The 19935-nt window shown below is 47.6% G+C and overlaps 1 protein-coding gene across 5 annotated transcripts in view; it reads right to left on the bottom strand.

Moving 5' to 3' along the window:
• Window positions 1-1766: 1766 nt before the first annotated feature.
• The window catches only part of BEST3 (bestrophin 3), a 45463-nt gene continuing 27294 nt past the window's right edge, over window positions 1767-19935 (bottom strand). For all 5 annotated transcript variants that reach the window (XM_084795167.1, XM_084795165.1, XM_084795164.1 and 2 more), the window contains 2 exons: window positions 18713-18864; window positions 1767-4626 (listed from right to left, as the gene is read on the bottom strand). In XM_084795167.1, coding sequence (XP_084651293.1) covers window positions 3711-4626; window positions 18713-18864 — 1068 coding nt within the window. In that variant the 3' untranslated portion in view covers window positions 1767-3710. The remainder of the gene's footprint in view (window positions 4627-18712; window positions 18865-19935) is intronic.

The raw sequence follows: 19935 nt of genomic DNA, 5'->3' as shown, positions 1-19935 counted from the left end.
GCCTGCGCCACCACACCTGGTCCTGAAGAGCTTCTTTATGGCAAAGAACACCATGATTCAGACAGAAGAGCAAGCTACAGAGTGAGAAAATATTGTTTATCAACCCTACATCCAATAGAGGGATAATTCATACAGTGCTGATAAGAGCTGTCAACCTGTACAGCCGCTGTGGAAACAAACCAGTGTGGCGGCTCCTCAGGAAGATGGGAATTGATCCTGCCTCAAGGGAGCATTTGTTATTTGCTGACATCGCCAGGGGTGGGGGTGGGTGGGTGGTGGTGGTGCATCCGTGCGGGGGTTGGGAGATCGGGCCTCCTGGCCTGCCAGCTTTAGCTAATGCTCAGTGTTGGTGCTTCATGCTTCACAATGTCTGAATGGAAGGCCAGCTGCTGACAGCGTCCAGGCCATCACCAGTTCTTCCATCGTGTTCCCTTGTAAGGGCTGGTAAAATCCTTGCATTTGCCTTCAGATGGGAGGTAAATGGACCCTGTCCTAGCCACTGGGATGAGCTTCTACTGCAAGCTACTTTCTATAGAAGACCTGGTTTATTTGTTTGATCCTAAGTGGGAGATAGAAAAGCTGGGGCTGGGACTAGGTCAGTCTCCTGCTAATGACCTAGCAGTTTCCAATGACAAATTATTAAGTAATATTTGTCTTTTGTTTGTTTGTTTGTTTGTTTTGTTTTTCGAGACAGGGTTTCTCTGTGTAGCCCTGGCTCTCCTGGACTCGCTTTGTAGACCAGGCTGGCCTCGAACTCACAGCAATCCTCCAGCCTCTGCCTCCCGAGTGCTGGGATTAAAGGCGTGCACCACCACCGCCCGACTATTAAGTAATATTTGGCATGCTATGTACATAGCATTTAAATACTCTTTTTCATAATAGCAGCCCACAGAATTATCTAGTTACCCTTGGGGCTAAATCCAATGTCTATTTCTTCTCTCAAATTCTACTCTTTCTCTGGCTCTCCTTTCAACCACTAGTCGCCTTAACGGGTCTTTTATCTTTACCCCCTGTTAGTCTAAATCAAGTTTTTATGCCTTGGTATTTGGGGTCAGATGTCTGAGGTGTCTGCCCTGTGCATTGAGGGTATCCAGTGGCATCTTGTCTGCTGCCTTTTTCTTTTTCAAAGCTTTACTGTTGCTGTGTGCTTGTTTGGCTTTGGGTTTTAGAGGTTAGATCTTACTATGTAGCCCAGGCTGGCCTTGAACACATCCTGTAGACCTGGTTGACTTTGAACTTTCAATTCTCCTGCCTCAGTTTCTTGAGTGCTACCACAGCTGGCTTCCTTCAAGTTTTGGGAGCTGTTCAGAGGCGATTCATAGATTTTTCTTTGCACTGATGGTAAATCTTATATCTCCCCATTTCATTCCACCCATGTCCGCTGTACTTGGCTGGACAAGGCTGAGAGGGGATGCCCCGAGTGGTGGGAGCAGTGGACTGGGCGGCTGGGACAGCGAAGAAGGGAACAACTGGGGACCAGGCAGCTCAAAATGCGTGGACAGGAGAGGAAAAGTTGATGGCTCTTAACAGTATTGAAACTGAACCCCGGAGTCAGGCCTGAGCTCTCCCCAGGAGCAGGGAGACAGTACACAAGGGCTTGGCCTCCCTGCACTCTCTGACGTGCAGATTGTGTTAACACACAACTAGGCAAAGCCTGCTCTTGGACTGGCCAAACCCTCAAGGCTAATGCAAAGGGACATATGGCTATTTGCCTATAAGGTGGAAATTTCTAGAGCTCAGGAGAAAATGATCTAGGCAGGTGAAAATTCAGTCAGAAGAGAATAAATCCTTTAATTTTTCTGCAGCCCTGGCTGTGTGGGACAGAAATGCATTTTATGATAAAAGAAGGAGTCTTCATTTGGGCTCATTGAGCAAGCCAGAGTTCAGTGTTCAGTGAGGAGGAAGCGGGAGGCTATCTCAAAATCTGAAGAAACATTCAGTTCTCAACTTAAGTCTCAGGAATAAAGGGGCATAAGAGCCGATGAACATCTGCTCATCTCTCCATGAAACTATCCTTCTGCCTGGGAACAGCTGATGACTTTGGATTTAGGAATGAACGTCGATTATACTTCAAAGGCAGCTAAGCAGAAACTCCTTTGTACTTGAGCAACAGGTGGAGCCAAAGAGAAGAGGATGGTGGGAGTTATGTTGATGTGCGCAAGAAAAGTGTGTGAAGACAATGCGACTGGAAAAGGTTGGGGCTCTGGACTTTTAGAAATGTAATGGGGGCTTCAGCCCATAGTCTGTCTGTCTGTGGTACTTTGGGGATTACAGTCCTTTTTGGGGAGACAATGGTGGGGGCCAACACAGAGGACCATCTGTGTACAGCATTTAAATAGCATATCATTTTAGTCCCTTAAGAAAAGTCAGTCGAGGTAGGGGTCACTGCTTTAAGTCCCTCCATAGGTGTGTTGACATTTGAGGTCACATGTGAACGTGATTTGGCCCACCGGGACTCTGAAGTGGGGCCAGGAATAAGAGGCTCCTGCCAGCTTTCCTTTACAGTGACGTGTGGGGAGGACCATGGCTAGGTCCAAAGTCAGAAGCTCTGCTCTCCCTTCTGACTGAAGATTGTTTTGAGCAGGGACGATCCAGAGAAGGTCTCCAAGGCTGGAGAGATCTGGCACAAGCCTTTGGTTAGCCGCTTTGGAGCGTCCTCTAGAGTTTGGGGGCAAATCGCTAGCAGGTTCAGGGCCTGACAGACCGCACAATACTGTGAGGAAGTGTGGCCTCTTGAGCTTGGTAAAGCCTGGCTACGTGGGCTCAGGAAGTCGGTTCCCTGAGGCCTCTATTTTCTTCATCTTAGCTTCATTTTTCTCCAGTGTCCAAGATGAAAGAGCAGAAGCAGCAGTTTTGAGATAGTTGGGGGGGGCATCAACCCATATGCACCTCTTACTGTAGGGCTGGAAGCGTGGGAGGGTGTGGTGTGTTTGGTTCCTGTAGCAGGCTTCACCAGCGAGTCACAGTTTAAACATGTGACAAGTAAGCAACAGAGTTGGAAAGAGATGTCATAACCCAGAGAGAGGGACAGATTAGGAGTCACTAGAGAAGCTAGGCTAGGGAAAAGGGAAGATGAAACATGTAAGAGAAAAAAAGAGGAAGGGAGGAAAATGAAGACCAGACAATGAAATGGTGACTGAAGGGAAGTGGGACTCTCTCTGGTGCTGGGGGGGGGGGGGGGTTTGAGAGCTATGGAAAGATGGGGGTCATGGATTTAGAAAGCGCCAGTGAGCAGGCCAGGAATCGTCAGTGGAAAAGCTCCAGGCAGAAAAGGGCCTCTGGGAGGGCTTGATCTATCTCTCGTCTCTGTAGAAAGGAAAAGAGAAAGGTACGGGAAGGAACCAGAAAGAAACAGGACCTTTTGTATCGTGGCCTTTGTTTCTGGGGGATTGGACTATGAGTGGTCTGGCTCTCTCCAAAACTAGTCACGTGTGGGTGTATGAGCTTTATGCATTTATGTGAGGTCCTTTATTTGGTTATGGTAATTGACTTTCGCCTGTATAACTTCCATGAAAGGCCCTTTGTGCTAGACAATGCGGATGCGTTCGATCTTTTTTTTTTTCAGGATTATAATATAGTGCCCTTCATGGTTCTAAGTCGCTTGTACAGTAGGATGGTTTTTCTAACTGCTAGTCGGCTCCTGGGGGGTGGGGGTGGGGCGTGCGTTCCTGGACTGGTAGAGACAGCTTTGTGTAAAGTACAAAGCTGGGCTAGAACCAGGTTCTGGGGCGCTGCACAGTTCCTTTAGGGGGTTCTTCAGTGTGCTCGTTGTTAAACTCCAGGATGTCGGTTTCTTTATCCAAGCTTTCCATTAAGTACAGGATGTCGGGGGAGACCCCAGAGCCAGCCCCAGGTTGGATTCTGCCGGTCTCTGGTGATGTTTCTGCATCAAGTAAAAAAGCATCCCCGGGACTCGTGGGATCTGGACCCAAGTTTCCCAGCGAGGTGTGCCTGGACTCCCGAAACTCTGGAAGGCTCCACCGTTTGGGGAATCTCTCATCATCTAGGTCCTCCTCAAAGTTGAACAAATCTCTTTCTCTACTGGTTGCAGCAGTCTGGGCATTGGGGTCTCCGGGTGGTGTCGCCTTTTCTGCGCGATCTACCTGCTGCTCTGTCCTGCTTGGCTCCACTCCGGTGAACTCAAGGCTTAAGATGGAGGTAGTGGAGTCATGAGGAGGATGGTTGTCTGACGAGAATGCTGTTGCTTCAGCCGCTGTGATCAGGACCTCGGGGACCTGGGGCATTTTGGTAGGGGAGGCCCTCACACTGGACTGCGGGGTCAGGCTCTGCAGAGTGCTGGCGCGACTGGTCTCCCGGATGGTGGACAGTTCTCCCATGCTGGAGTGCAGCTTAGGGCTGCCTTCTCGGGAGTGGGATTGCTTCCGGGTGGGTGAGCCTCGGCTGGGGTTTCTCGAAGGCACATCGAGCAGATCCCGAACTGGGCTGGGTGGGAAGAACATGGAGCTGTCGCTGGCCTGCCTGCCGAAGTTCCTCCTCCTCCTGGGGCTGCCCGGGTGCTCATGGGTACTCAGGAAGCGCTTGACTCGCCGTATCACGGAGTGCCGGTGGCCCTGCTTCTCAGAGTTCCACAGCCAGGCCTCAGCAGGGAAGTCGGACCCGGACAGCCTGAGGGAAGCACAGGGCAAAAGGCGGAGCAGCGGTCAGGATTAACTGGGGGGGTCTCAAAGGTAAGAGGGAGTTCCAGCAACTGCTATTTACACATCCAAAATGATAACTGAGGAATGTAAAAGGCAGGGATGTACGAGCACATGTTCCCTTAAGAACGAAGTGATGACATCACTTCTATCTATCTAGTCGCCTCTAGAAAATTCCACTGAATAGAAGTCCCCACTTATCTCTGGGAGCTACATTCCAAGAGCCCCAGTGGACTCCCTGATTGTACCAAGCCATAGATGGTAATGCCTTTCCCATCTTAGCTAAACATGTACCACGCATGCAGCTATAACCTATTTATTGAGACAGACTTTCCTCAGAATTGATATATTGTCTAGAATGATTTGAGCTTCTGATCCTCCTATCTCCACTGCCCAAAATTTGAGGTTACAGACACGTGCTACCATACCTGGCTATGTGGCTATAACTTTTAAATTAAAAATAATTTATTATTACTACATGTCTCTGAGTATGTGCATGTGTCTGAGTGATGCTTGTGGAATGACCTATGATGAGGACAGCTTTCAGGAGTCAATTCTTTCCCTCCACTGTCAGTTCCAGGGCTCCAACTCAGGGCATCAGGCTGTGTGGCAAGAGGACAGCTTTCAGGAGTCAATTCTTTCCCTCCACTGTCAGTTCCAGGGCTCCAACTCAGGGCATCAGGCTGTGTGGCAAGTGGTGTGTGTGTGTGTGTGTGTGTGTTTTCCAGCTGAGCCATCTTGTCTATCCAACCATAACTTTTGCAGCGTCAAATTTTTTTTCATTCTTAACAATATCATGGGTAGATTCATTCTTGTCCATATTAACAAACAGCATATTTTTTCCCATTAATCAAGAGCTTTCACTTTTCACTTAAGGGACACATTTGACAACCTCTCTTAGACAGAGCCCAAAACTACCAGCATCACTACTCTTGTGGGCTATTGTTAAGCAGAAAAATAACTTAAGGTATCTTTGAGCACAAGCTCCGTGATGCAGTGACCGTCGATCTGATAACTGAGTTGGCTAGCAGGTGAGGGGCGGGTGGGCATGCACTACAGATCCACTGGACAAAGGGCTGACTCACAGCACAGGTCAGATGACGTGTGACAGCTCAAGACATTGTCACACTGTTCAGAATGGCATGCAATGTAAGGTTTATGGTTGGCTTGTCTTTTTCTGCAATCTCTCACTTAATATTTTTGGCCTATGGTTGACTCTGTGTTACGGAAACTTGTGGAAGCAAAAGAGTAGATCCTAGGGGATTTCCATATTCTTACAGGAAGATGAAAATGAAAGAATGACATCATAATGTCATGAGGAAAACGGCTTTACCCACATGGACTCCCTTCCAGAACATCTTGGTGACCTCCAGGGGTTTCCAGATCACACTTAGAAAAATTACTGATCTAGCAACAGTGTATACACTGTCCAAATGTGTGCTCCTTTTTTAAAATTAGAGTTAAAATAGAGATTCCCCAGGACCCAACATTCTCCCTCACTCTATAAAAAACAGTGGGTCATAGCTAACGTCAAGAGACTGTGAGGGTTTCGTGCATAGAGATGCTTGCTGCATAAGCCTAGCCACCTGAGCTTGACCCCAAGGACCCAAGTAAAGGTGAAAGGGGAGAAAGATCCCACAAGGCTGTCTTCTGACCTGCATTCTTGTACCCCCACACGTGTGCCCTGCCCACAGATAAAAGTAAAAGAGAGAGGGCGGATGCAAACAACAGTTAATGCTCACTTAACTGTCACGCTAATGCTGTCTGTTCTGCTCACATTGCTACTGTTAGCAGCACTTTACAGACATGCTATTGAGGCCCAGGAGAATCATTATGACCAAGTAGCTGGTGAGGCCAAAGACGGAAATCTTACTCCGATGCTTTTGTCACATTTCGCTTTGGTATAAAGCCTGCCACTCAGGCATCAAAGCACACTCTAGAGCTCAGGATAGAATCGTGGGTAAAAGGAAGTCCTTAGAAGGAACTGGGATATGACTGGTGAAAATGTGACATTTCTGCTACTCAATTAGGGCTGAGGAGGAAAAATCAGAATGCCATGAAAAGGAGATGTGGAGGTGAGGTGGGCTCTCTGTGTGGTTGCGGTCCCCAGGCAGATTTGATGGGTTTGCCATGGCTAAGAATTTCCCACAGAAATGCCAGCATTTATGAAGCAGGACAATGCGTCTACTCTTTTTAATCCCCTTCAAGGTTTAAGGAAAATGAGCAAATGAGGCAATGACGCCCATTGCACAGGCAATGAGCTCTGCTCCTGCCTCAGAGTCCAGGAATGCCCCACAGTCTGTCAACGTCAGCCGTAAGTGGGGTTCGAAGAATAACTTAACCACTTGCCCTGAAGTGCCAGCTGCTCACGCTGGCTCAGGGAGCAACAGCAACCACGCTGTCCTAGTCCAGGGCTGCTAATTACACCCACGGTGACAGGATGCCTTATGCCAGATGCGTTTTCTGTGACATAAAAGACAAGGCTGCAGGTGGAGCCTGAAACTGCAAAGAGGAACTGCAAAAAAAAAAAAAAAATGTTCCTGTGTTTATGAATAAAAGATGGATGAAATGATCACCTACCTAATGTCCTGGGATGGTGCTCGATTACAACCCCCTGCTGTTGCCCTGACGCCCCAGCAGTGTCCTTGGCTACAAGATAGTCTCCTGGCCCTCCCTCCGAGCCAGTGCGGATCCTGTTACGCCACCTTGGGAGATGCAGACTCATGCTTCTGTGGCCTCAGTGACCCTGCTCATTGGGTTTCAATAGGTCAGCTCACAGGACCTAGTGAGTCACACTTTACAGCAATCTATTTAGCTAGGGAGGACGAGAAGGAGTGGTGAGCACAGTTGCTCGCTTAGACTGTCACACTGGAGGCGACTGGGAGCACAGGGGCAAGCTGGCACGCGCTCTTTATAGGACAGGCACATGCTCGCTACTTGGGACTTGACTATTCGTTATAGTTTGTTTCTCTTAACTACATCTAAGGTACCATACCTGGTAAAAGGGTCATGGTCTTCCAGGGAGAACAATCTGTATTAATATTATTTCAAACTTTGTGACTCAAACGGAAAAACCAAATAAACAAAACCAAACCAAACGCGCCAGCAAGATGGCTCAGTGGCTAACGGCATCTGCCACCTATCTGGATGGCTGAGTTTGATTTCTGGAACCCATGTCTTAGGAGGAGAGAACAGGTATTGGTAAATTATTCTCTGACTTTCACATATACACATAGGCCCACGTATGCTTAACACACACACACACACACACATACACACACTTATACCTGCACATGCATACACATATGCACACTCAAACACACACACACACACGCATACACACACTTATACCTGCACATGCATACACATATGCACACTCAAACACACACACACACACACGCATACACACACTTATACCCGCACATACATACACATATGCACACTCAAACACACACACACACACACACACATACACACACTTATACCTGCACATGCATACACATATGCACACTCAAACACACACACACACACACACACACGCATACACACACTTATACCTGCACATGCATACACATATGCACACTCAAACACACACACACACACACACACGCATACACACACTTATACCTGCACATACATACACATATGCACACTCAAACACACACACACACACACACACACACGCATACACACACTTATACCTGCACATACATACACATATGCACACTCAAACACACACACTCACACACACCCCAAATAAGTGTAAAAAAGCTCCAACTGTACACTAGTTAGTAGAGAGGTACACTCACCTACAGCAATCACAGTAAACCCCTAGGTCAGACTGGAGAAACCCAGACAGGCAAGTGAGCAGACTGGGAAGAGGTCAGCTAACTGGTCCACACTGGGGAGATCCGCCAAGGAGACCCTATTGTACTTCCCTGCCTCATAGGGCTGTGGTGTGGACACGTGAGATGAACCTGCTAAGTATATGGCTACCTTTATCAAGCCTCTACCATGAACAATTTGTTACATCATATACCTTATTACTTATATTTATTTGTTTGTTTTTAATGGGATATCAACTCTTTTTTAAAAAATATTTGTTTATTTATTATTTGTACAGTATTCTGCCCGCCTGTGTGCACACCAGGAGAAGGGAGCAGATCTCATTATAGATGGTTGTGGGCCACCATGTGGCTGCTGGGAATTGAACTCAGGACCTTTGGAAGAATATAGTGCTCTTAACCTCTGAGCCATCCACTTCTCCAGCCCTGTTTGTTTGTTTTTGAGACAGGGATTTTCTATGTAGCCTTGGCTGTCCTGGACTCACTTTGTAGATCAGGCTGGCCTCAAACTCACAGATATCTGCCTGCCTTACTTACAGTTTTAAAAGAGGGAGAAGGCAGGGGTATAAATACCTACATTTGTGCTGGAAAAATGGCTCCGAGGTTAAGAGCACTGGCTGTTCTTCCAAAGGTCCTGAGTTCAATTCCTGGCAACTGCAAGGTGGCACACAACCATCTATAATGAGATCTGGTGCCCTATCTGGCATGCAGGTGTACATGTGGGTAAACTACTATATAAATAATAATAAATAAATCTGAAAAAAATAAATATCTGTGTTTTAAATTAAGTTTTTGTATGTATATTTTATTTTAAAAAATTAGAAGTGCATAAATGAAGAAGAGACTGAACATGCCACGTGAAAGCAGTGATCTAGACAAATAAGGTATCATGTTTTCCAGTGGGTGTGACATGGGTGGCATTAGTCCTGGATCAGATGACAGTCTTGGGGTGTGTTGTGAGCACTCAGGCTTTGTCTTCCAGGCTCAAATTGTCCGGTTTGCTGTTGCCTGCGCTGGAAAGGCTATGCGGAGAGCAATGCTGATGAATGTGTAGGGTAGGAAACATGTCTTGGAGTGTCCCACGCCTCCATCCTGAAACTGGGCCTTTGGGGGGGACACATGATGAAATAATGAGAGGTGTCCTCAAGGTCTTTGTGCAGGACAGGGCAGGAGCAGAACTCTCCAGTGTTAAGGAATGAGTGGCCTTTCCCTAACGCTGGCGCCAAAGACTCTGTTGCTGACACCCAGCCTATTCTTTATATTTTCTAAAACCAAATAGTAAAAGACAAAAAACAAAGCTAAACAAAAACCCTACCGTTTTCTTTCTCTGAAAGCCATGGTTTTCGGTGCTTTCATGTTTCTGATATGTAGAAACACAGCTTAAAAACAGAACACATGCTGGGCGGTGGTGGTGCACACACCTTTAATTCCAGCACTCAGGAGGCAGAGGCAGGCGGATCGCTGTGAGTTTGAGGCCAGCCTGGTCTACAGAGTGAGTCCAGGACAGTCAGTGTTGCACAGAGAAACCCTGTCTCAAAAACAAACAAACAAACCAAAAAACCAAACCAAAACAAGAACAGAGCACAGCACAAGAAGAGCTATGGAGTAGACTAAGCTGGGCCCATGGGGGCTCAGAGACTGAACCACCAACCAAAGAGCATGCACGGGCTGGACCTAGGCCCCTTACACATATGTAGCAGATGTGCAGCTCGGTCAGCGTGTGGGTCCCCTAACAACGCGAGTGGGGGCTGTCTCCAACTCTGTTGCCTGCCTCTGGATCCCAGTTCCCTAGCTGGGCTGCCTTGTTCTGGCCTCAGTGGGAGAAGATGCACTTAGTCCTGCAGTGACTTGACTACTAGGGTGGCTTGGTACTCCTGGGGGGCCTCCCCTTCTCTGAGAAGTGTGTGGGGGGAGCAGAGGGGGAGGGTGTGGGAGGGGGACCCAGTAGAAAGGAGAACGAGCACTGGGATCAGGCTGTAAATTGATTAAATAAATAGAACAAAACAAAGAACAGAGTGGCCTGAAAATTTAGAGCATACATAATAAAATGAGACAAAGTCTGTATGTGTTCCTCGTGTGGCTTCTTCATCTCACGATTTAGAGACTTCAAATTTGCCCTCTTGCCTCTACCTCCCAGGTACTGGATTTTTTTTTTTTTTTCGAGACAGGGTCTCTCTGTGTAGCCTTGGCTGTCCTGGACTCGCTTTGTAGACCAGGCAGTGATCCCCCTGCCTCTGCCTCCCTAGTGCTGGGATTAACAGTACCACTCCCGGCCCAGGTACTGGATTTAACCCCCATACATACCTGTTGGTGAGATGTTGTGGGGATTGAACATACTCACATCCTTGTTTAATTTGTAAAGTGTATTTTTAGTACACGCCAGAGGCCCAGATGTAATAGCACTGAAGCAATCACAGAAGATGCTTACACGACAGGACAGGAGCACTCTCACTCCGTTCTGTTAGTGTGGGGACGCTCAGCTGAAGCAGCCCATCTGTGCTTTGGAACTCGGTTGGACTGAATGGGGGGAGGGACGATTAGAGACAGGAGGATGGTCACAGCAAGTGCCACATAGCCACCAGTCTCCAGAGGGGGACAGGGAGAGTTGTTTCAAGTAGGACAAATGACTCTGGGGATTTGAGGGGTGAGATGCTGCTGCCCAGGCAGACATAGCTGTGCAACGTTGGGAGACTTTCTTGGGAGACACAGGGCTCTCTGTGACTTGATGCCACACTGGTGGCGATGGCATTCTACCTGCCTTCCATGCTGCTTGGGAGTTGAAAGGGTATGGAAAGTGCCAGAGAGTTCTGGAGAACAGATGCTGTGAAAAGGATTCTGTCAATCACTGGCAAGGTGACGGTAATAGTCGCCAGTAAAGTCCTTTTTCTTCTTTGACAGGGTTCTTTAAGAGCTGCCACTGCAGCTGGGAGCCTACCTAGAAGGTTAAAAACCTTAGATAGGATGACTTAGCAGCTAGTTAACAGGAAGGCCAGGGTGCTGGCTGTGTGTGGAGAGGGTGTACAATACAAGGGCTGGCAGAAGCCGGGAAACTCAGGGAGGGAAGCCAGGGCTAACGACATGGCAGGAGCTGTGGAGGGCACTGTCCTGCCCTGGCCTTTCAGTGTTATTTTTATGCCATTCGCTAGACATTGCTAACTCTGTAAGTCACCCATACACCAATACAGGACTCGTGGGGATAAGCAAGGTGGCTCCATACCGTCTGATTCTGAAAGCGAGAAGGGTAGAAGGAAAGAAAGCGTGTGGCTCGGCAGAGGGATGTTTCAGTCGAAGCTGGTTTCACAGCCAGTGTTGGAAAAGAATAACAAAACCTGGCATTTAGAAACATGGGGCTGGAGAGACAGCTCAGCCTTTAAAGGCTAGGCTCTCAACCAAAACTAAAAACATCTTTTGAACACATACAAAACCATCAGACCCAGAACTAAGGCTGTGAGCAGTGGAGCCGATAAGGGAGTCTGCTCAGCGTGCAGAGCAGTCTCCGAGCCAGACACAGCACCACAGCGCGGCGTCCAGGTCTTAGTGTGTGTCTGACATAGAAAGACCAGGACAGCCCCTGCAAATGGCATGGAACACTCAATGTGTCTTATTTTGTTTTTCTGCACTAGTGGAATGATGTAATTAATCACAGATCTCTGGGAAGATAAAGGGGGCAAACCCCACGCCAGCCTTTCTCTGTTCCACGTTTGAAGTGGTGTTTTGACAACTTAAGTTCAAATAATAAAAAAACTCGTCTCAACATCAATTGAAATTAGGAGAATGTTACTTAATATGGCGACTTCCATTTTCCATGTCTGCTTTACTGTTTTAACACCGCAGTGCTCTCAAACTCGGTGGCTCCACTGGCCAGGGCTGGTGATTTGCCTGAGAAGGCTAAGAGTTATGAGGAAAACTCAGTGAGTGGAATGCGGTGCCCAACCAGACCTCTTTCTGCTCCCTTCCGGTGGACAGTCCCTTTCGAGCGGAGCATCCTGGGAAGCACTCAGGCTGGAGATGGCCCCAGAGCCTCGCCCTTCCTACCACTTCTTTGCGGCCTATTTGAGAGTTCAGGGCAAGAATTATGACAAATTTGGTTTACCACACCTTTCCTGCATCACATCTAACCTCATGATACCACCCTGGCCATGTTGTCACAGTCGCCACTGCTTGACAGGGACACTACAGCCGGGCCCTTCCCCTGACTACTATTGTAACCTGCAGATGTCCTGTCGGAAAAGATCACTAAGCCGTGCATACCTCTGATAGCATTTCAGGGTGAGAACTGAGCGTGCAAGGTGACCCCCATGTAGGCAGATGGAAGCAGCCCCATGCTCTGAGATGATGAATGCCCGGCCATTCATCTCCTTGGGAAGCTTGTCTCTCCTTCCTTTCTGGTACATTAAGGGTAAGAAAATCAATGTGCCAAGAGCGCATTTTTGTAGAAGTTAGTGGTTTAGAACTTGGGCTATTTTTAGGTTTAAAACATAAGCATGCCTTTGTATATACCAGACTATGTATTTTCTTATAAAGCGAAAATGAACTATTTAAACATATTGGCTAAGAGATGATTACTGAAAATATCAGTGTAGAAATACATTTAATGAAAAAAAAAAAGAAATAGATTTAATGAACTTTAGTAAGATCTTTGCTTGCTACAATATGCATTTTCATGTATTTGAGCTAATATTAGTTTGCACCATCTTGAATACTTTGTATACATTGAGTGCATGTTTGTTTGTTTGTTTGTTTTTGTTTGTTTTGAGACAGAATTTCTCTTTGTATCCTTGGCTGTCCTGGACTAGCTTTGTAGGTCAGGTTGGCCCGGAACTCAGAGATCCACCTGTCTTTGCCTCCAAGTGCTGGGATTATAGGCGTGCGCCACCAAACCCAGCTGAGTGCATGCTTGTATAATTATAAAAGAGGGATTGTGGCATGGTAAACATGCTTAGAAGTTATGGTGTAAAGACAGAAAAGTGAGAGTCCTCATTTTCAACACAGTGGTTTAGTTTCCCAGTACCAAGTAAATCTTACATCCTTCTATTTCTAGCTAGAAGGAATTCATAGCAGACCAGGCCTTTTCTCCTCTCTATTAAGTGGATCCCTTTGCCGCATGGATCATTCTAGAAGATTACTGCAAGGGTAAGGAGTGACATATGAATTGACCTCAGAAAAATCCAATAGTGTAACACTCTTTAAATGGGAGCGGTGAGCGGTCTGCGCATGCTCAAGCATGCTTTAGGTCCGCGGCACAGAGCAAGCACCGCTAGCACGCTTGCGCACCATTTCCCGAGCAGCCTCTCTTCCCCTGGGTGGATTCCTCTCTGTCACAGCAGGCAGCGTGCTGGGGTTCTTCCGAACCTCTTGAGGGCTCATTGATCCTTTTCTGTTGGGTGTTTTGATTTTCATGACCAGATTAAAGGGAGCTATGAGACCTCGGGTCTTTAATTTCCTTATACTATATTCCTCATCATTTCCAACATTTGTGTAATAAGTAACACGAAGTAAATAAAATAAAAATGGAATCTGGAGTGTCCTCTGATGCTATCGCATGCAGATAAAAGCATTCTATTTGTAATAGCCGATAAGCTTGGATGCTTTTACTTTTACACACACACACACACACACACACACACACACTTAACAGCACTGCTTGTTTTTAAGCATTTACACTACTGGCGTATCTTGCTTTATAAGTGTTATTTTTTCTTTAATTAATTAATTAGTTAGTTAACTGATTACTTTTTTTTGAGACTGGATCTCCTTACTCTGTCGCCCAAGCTGTTCCTAACTTCTCAGTTCTGCTATTACAGGCCTGGCTTGGAAATGTTTATTCTTGTCCCACAAAGACCAACTTTCATTGTAGATATCGGGTGTGTTTTCATGTGCACTGTGTGGGTAGGCCTCCTTTTGGTTGGTCTCAGAAGTTTTCTTAATCTTGGCTAATAGGGTCTTCATGGCTAAACTAATAAAAAAGATGCCTTGGTTAAAACAGTAGCAAGCATCTCATTTCAGGATGAAAGAACTAAGCGCTTAGCTGAGCTGACCTCAGGTGACAGGAAGGGAGGAATTCGGGCACGGAAGATGACTTCCTATTGTTCAGTTAGCTCACAGGGCGGCTTGTCACAGGGTGACTGATGGCCACACAGTAGTTATCACTAATTATTAAATCCGAAGGTCAGTGTACTTATGACGCCATTTCTAATTCAGGTGCTCCATTCGGACTGTGTGTGTGTGTGTGTGTGTGTGTGTGTGTGTGTGTGTGTGTGAGTGTATGGGCACTCGTGTGCGTTAGTGCTCATGCGCACGCGCCACAGCGTGCATGCAGAGGTCGGAGGACAATCTAGAGTTCTGGTCCTTTCTCTGTCTTTGAGACGGTCTCTCACTGCTGTGGACAGCAGGCCAGCGGGCTCTCTGAGCTTCCAGTGACTCTCCTGTCTCTGTTTCCCATTTCGCCGTGGGTGTGCGGCTCTGTGTCTGTCTGTCTGTGGGTGCTGGGATCCCCACTCAGATCCTCCTGCGTGCACGGCAAGTGCCTCACCCACGGATCCATCTTCCCCTCCCTCCTCCCGCATCAGAGTTTGAAGCAGGCCTTTTCCTCCCAAGGCTTGCTTCTAAAGTTTTTTTGGTTTTGTTTTTTTAAAAAAATCATATTCTATACAAAATAGGAGGATAGAGCATCAGTACTGATTTTGGTATTAGGATTTATAAAACGGAATTTTTAAGTAGTAGATTTTAGATCTGATAGGACAGAGACGGATGGGCTTCGCTGAAGCTTCCTCTGGGTTGAAACAGTATGGCGCTGGGTGGTGTGAGCGCTTTGCTCGCTACCTCCCCAGCCACCCAGGCGCCATCCCCCACCTCCTTTATGGCACCCAACTCAGCCCCCTTTCTAGGCCACCCTAGCCCTTCGCCACTCCCCCAGGACATGTCCTTCAGGCCTTTGGGTGCCACTTAGCCTTTTCCCTCCCCACCTCTTTCTCGTTTTCATGGCCGTGTCTAGCATCTGGCACACGGTCTATTACATAGCAGAAATCTGGAAAAAAATCTTACCCAAATAAATGAACGCATGCATTCTGTGTGTGAAGGCACGAGTGATACACAGTTTAAACTTGTACGTCAGATATAAGGGGGGGGTGTCATTATATCCAGCTAGCAGATAGGAAGAAAACCGAGGCTTTGACTGTGTTTCTTAGTTCTGACAACAAAGGGGATTCTGTTTCATGCAGAGATGCATATTGTGTGAATGTGAAAGTCATTTAACTGCATTGAATATGAGCCGAGCACTTTCCCAGGCTGCCCTTGCACGGTGCTTTGGCTCGGTGTTCAAGGACGTTTCCTTGATTTTAGAATTTCTGGCTCACGGGGATTGTGACTACAAGTCTGAAAAGGTGATATAAAAAGATAAGCCCTAAATTTGAGTTCCGAATTTAAATGTACTTGGGCTGTACACCTGGGCCCGTGGGCCTCAGTCTTTCTGGGTCAATCTGTAATAATGAAAATACATCCCACATATCAGATATTTGTATTAAGATTCATAACAATATAGTTGGGCGTGGTGGCACTCGGGGAGGCAGAGGCAGGCGGATCACTGTGAGTTCGAGGCCAGCCTGGTCTACAAAATGAGTCCAGGACAGCCAAGGCTACACAGAGAAACTCTATCTTGAAAAACAAAAACAAACAAAACAAAACAAAAAGATTCATAACAAGTAGCAAAATTACAGTTATAAGGTAGCAGCGAAATAATTTTATGCTTGGGGGTTATCACAAGATGAGGAACTACATTAAAGAGTCGCAGCCTTTAAAAACCACTCCCTTTAACAGAATATGATACATTTCCCCCCTCACCTAAGAAGAGCTTTCATATAGCCATCAGTAGGAACACATGAGCCAAGCTTGGCTACCTAAATTACTGTGCTGAAGTTCGTTTGAGAATGGACATGCTAGCCAAGCCCAGCCAGCCACAGTGAAGCCAGCACCTCAGTTTGGAAAGTTGGAAAGAACTGTGTACTCTTTCTGCAGGATTAGGCAGGAGCTGCTAGCTGCCATCTTGCTGTCAAGAGGGGAGAGCCTGACTGAAAACCAAGCCTCCGGGGAGAGAGGCCTGGGATGGTAAGAAGACGAGGCAACCACATTGCCCAAACCTCTGGATCGAGCCATTCCCAAAGACAGGCTGGTTTCCGGGTGGGACCCCACAGAGCCCTTTTGGTATCCGTTAGTTTGAGTTTGGTTTTCTGTTTCTGTAAGCCCGGGGAAGGATCCAAGGCAGGAAAGGCGTTTCTGTGAAGGGCTGACCTCCCGTCGCCTGTATTCCTGCAGGGGAAGGTTCTGGAGTGTGAGCTTTCCCTTTAATGGTGCTCACATACGCAGAAGAGCCAGGGCCGAGGAGCTGCCGTGTAATGGTTTCTAGCAGAGACCTCTCTGGGACCTCTCAGAGATGTCTCATGTAAGCCGGCTTTCCTCTGTGCACCTCCCCAGCAGGCAGGTAAATCAGCCATTTTGACCACAGGTCTTCTCTCTGACAGCTGAATTTTTTCCCCTGCAGTTTTAAATTTTATATCTTCTGCTTTTCTCTCATTGGTTTTATTTTCTGTCCCCACAGTTAATTTAATTTGAAAACTGGCTTAGACCTATTTCGTCTTTCTGTGCCTCAGGTTGGAACCCACACATCAAAGGCCTGACTAAGTGACAATCATAATGGCGTTCTGTAACCACATCTACAATATTCTATGGCTATAATTGCATTTAATATTCCTCATCATCTGTTGGAGCGGGCATTATCTCAAAGATCTTGTCAACTGTTCATGTTTCCAAATATAGGAATAAGAGAAACATTTTAATTCTTCTTAAAGAATATGGACATTTACCAAGGAGTTAGCAAAATTTTGATCAGGGCAAATATGTGGATCAAATAAAAGTCTTGCATCCTCTCTAATAATTTTAACCATTATGCGGAAACAGCTAAATGGACGTTAGAACCGGGGCGTATAGAGCCCAGCGGGTTCCCAGACTCTGGCTACGGTGCGGGTCTCTTCCACTCCACACGGTAGAGCTTCCTGTTCTTCTGTGGAGGGAGCGAGGGAAAGGACAAGGCATACTTAATTATCTAAGAGTAAACTCTAGGAAAATGTGTTATTGATTTTCAAAACTGAGACGCTTGCTAGATGGCTGTGAAGCCCTGTGACTGAGGAGCGTGACCTGGCTTTGCTGACGAGGGCCAGCAACAAGCGACTGCCCGTCATCAAGACTGAGCACTCGCTGTGAGGAAGGACTGGAGGGTCCAGCCTGGGAAACAAGCCTGTCTTCCGGTGGGCAACCTTCTGTCAGCTATACTTGGAGGGCAGCTGCCTGTGTCTCCGGTGCCTGAAACTCTCTCACTGTTTACCACAACTCCTGTATCGCCACTTCCAGTTCACCATGGCTTTGGATCACGAAGGGCTTTAGCTTCAGACAGCCCTCTTGGAAGGGAGAGTGCCACAAACCTTGACCCATAAGGACTTGGAGACGTCTGACCAGGAGCAAAGCTTTATAGGTACGAGAGAGGCCAGATATCTGAGTGTGGGGGGTCAGGAACCAGGACGCTGCTGGGGCAGGAGAGTGTACAAGACCTATACAAGATAAAGCCAGCCCAGCCCAGATGGGTAGGTGGGGGTGGGGCGGCAGTTGTGCCTAAGGCCCCACCCCTTACAGCTGAGCTGTGGGAGGGAACCGTTCTTTTCTGAGGATGCAGCCACTGATAGGTTCCCCATGTGCCAGTGCCCACATTGTCAGTATTAATTAGACTTTGAAGGGAAGAAGAGGAGGAGGAGGAGGAAGAGAGAAAGAAACAAGAAACGATGAGATTGGGGCCAGATGTTTTGGGAGAGATATTGGGGAAGTTGGAGGGAGAAACTGAGGGCGGACAGGATCATATTTCATTGCATATGTGGGACTCAGCTTAGAGATGGCCTCTGAGAGCAATCATATCTGTACCAGAGATGTGTGTGTGGGTACATAACCCCGATGACCCGAGTCATCCTGGGGACCCACGTAGCCGTGGACTGAGAGAGCTGACTCTATGAAACTGCCCTGTGACTTCCGCATGCGCAACGTGGCATGTGTCTCCTCTATGACGTAAGCACACACACACACACACACACACACACACACACACACACACACGCAGGACACATTTTCAAAAGTTCTCTAAAATATCAAAGGTTATTTTAAAAACACGCTTACCCCATCTGAACTGTCGAGCCCAGAAATGAGGGTATGCAGTAGTCGGCAGCTGCCAGGGTGTACGGTGGCCGAGCAGCCGAGTCGTCCCAGTAAATGTCCTTCTTCATCTTGGGTAAGCTCATGTGCATTTCATCCACAGCTAAGAGAGAGACCTGGAATCGTCGTCATATTGTTAGGGCGGCTCGGAAGGAAGGAGTTTCTAGCGGGTGGGTGGGAGTTGGAGAAATAATAGGACACGGTCTGAGTGAAAATACAATAGCCCAAAGACAGACGTGCTGCAAGGAGGCCACTGCAGGACGTTGTGCGTGCCCTCTCCTGTTCGAGAACACTGGGCAGCGGTGTTTGCGGAGCTGTGGGGCTGTGCATCCTCTGTGCATCCCTGCTCGCACTCTGCCCATGTGCCCCCGTGCCATCAGCAAGGTTCCCAGTACAGAGAAATGAACATTTCTAGTCCTTCCCTTGTAACCCCACAAACACACCTCTACCGTCTCCCACTTCCTGTATGCCCTATCTTCCCTCCCTCCCTCCCTCCCTCCCTCCCTCCCTCCCTTTCTTCCTTCCTTCCTCCTTCCCTTTGTTCTTTGAAACAGGGTCTCAGCCTGCATCCCAGGATACCTTTGAACTTGTAATTCTCCTTTCTCAGCCTACCAAGCCCCGAGATTACAGGCCTATGCCACCAGGCCTGTCTATTCATGTGTTTGGAAGAGTAGTGTATCAACAGACCTGTGTTACGGTAACGACCTCTCTGTCTTGGCTTAGACAAAGTGACAAATAGACCATTAAGCCTCTGGGAATCCGGCTTGGACAGGGAGAGAAACTTTATGCTTCTTCCCTGACAGACTGGCGGGGCTTCAAACAGATGGGTTGGTGGGGGGAAGGCCTGCAGACAGAGGCTCTGAGGGGAGCCCTCCCTAGAAAGAGAACTCCCTCCTACTGTCATGGGCCCTTGCAGGAACAGCTCTGCTTTGGGGTGAGGGGAGCCATTCATGACTGCAGATGTAAGAAGGAAGCCGGTGCAGCCTAGGCGTCCACCCTACACAACTGATGACTGGAGGCTGGTGGGTTATGTTCAGGAATTCACAGAAGTCTACGTCTGGGTACCACTTTATGACACCGCGAATCTCTCCAGATGACAAAGCAAAGTAGGTGAGGAAATGAATTAAAACATTGGCCTGCAGTGGGCAGAAGAAGATGGTGACACCAACAACTCACAGAGGAAATCT

Source organism: Acomys minous (assembly GCF_964271855.1).
Source record: "Acomys minous genome assembly, chromosome: 9".
Taxonomy (NCBI): domain Eukaryota; kingdom Metazoa; phylum Chordata; class Mammalia; order Rodentia; family Muridae; genus Acomys; species Acomys minous.
Note: the sequence above shows the minus strand (reverse complement) of the source record. Positions and strands in the feature narration are given on the sequence as shown.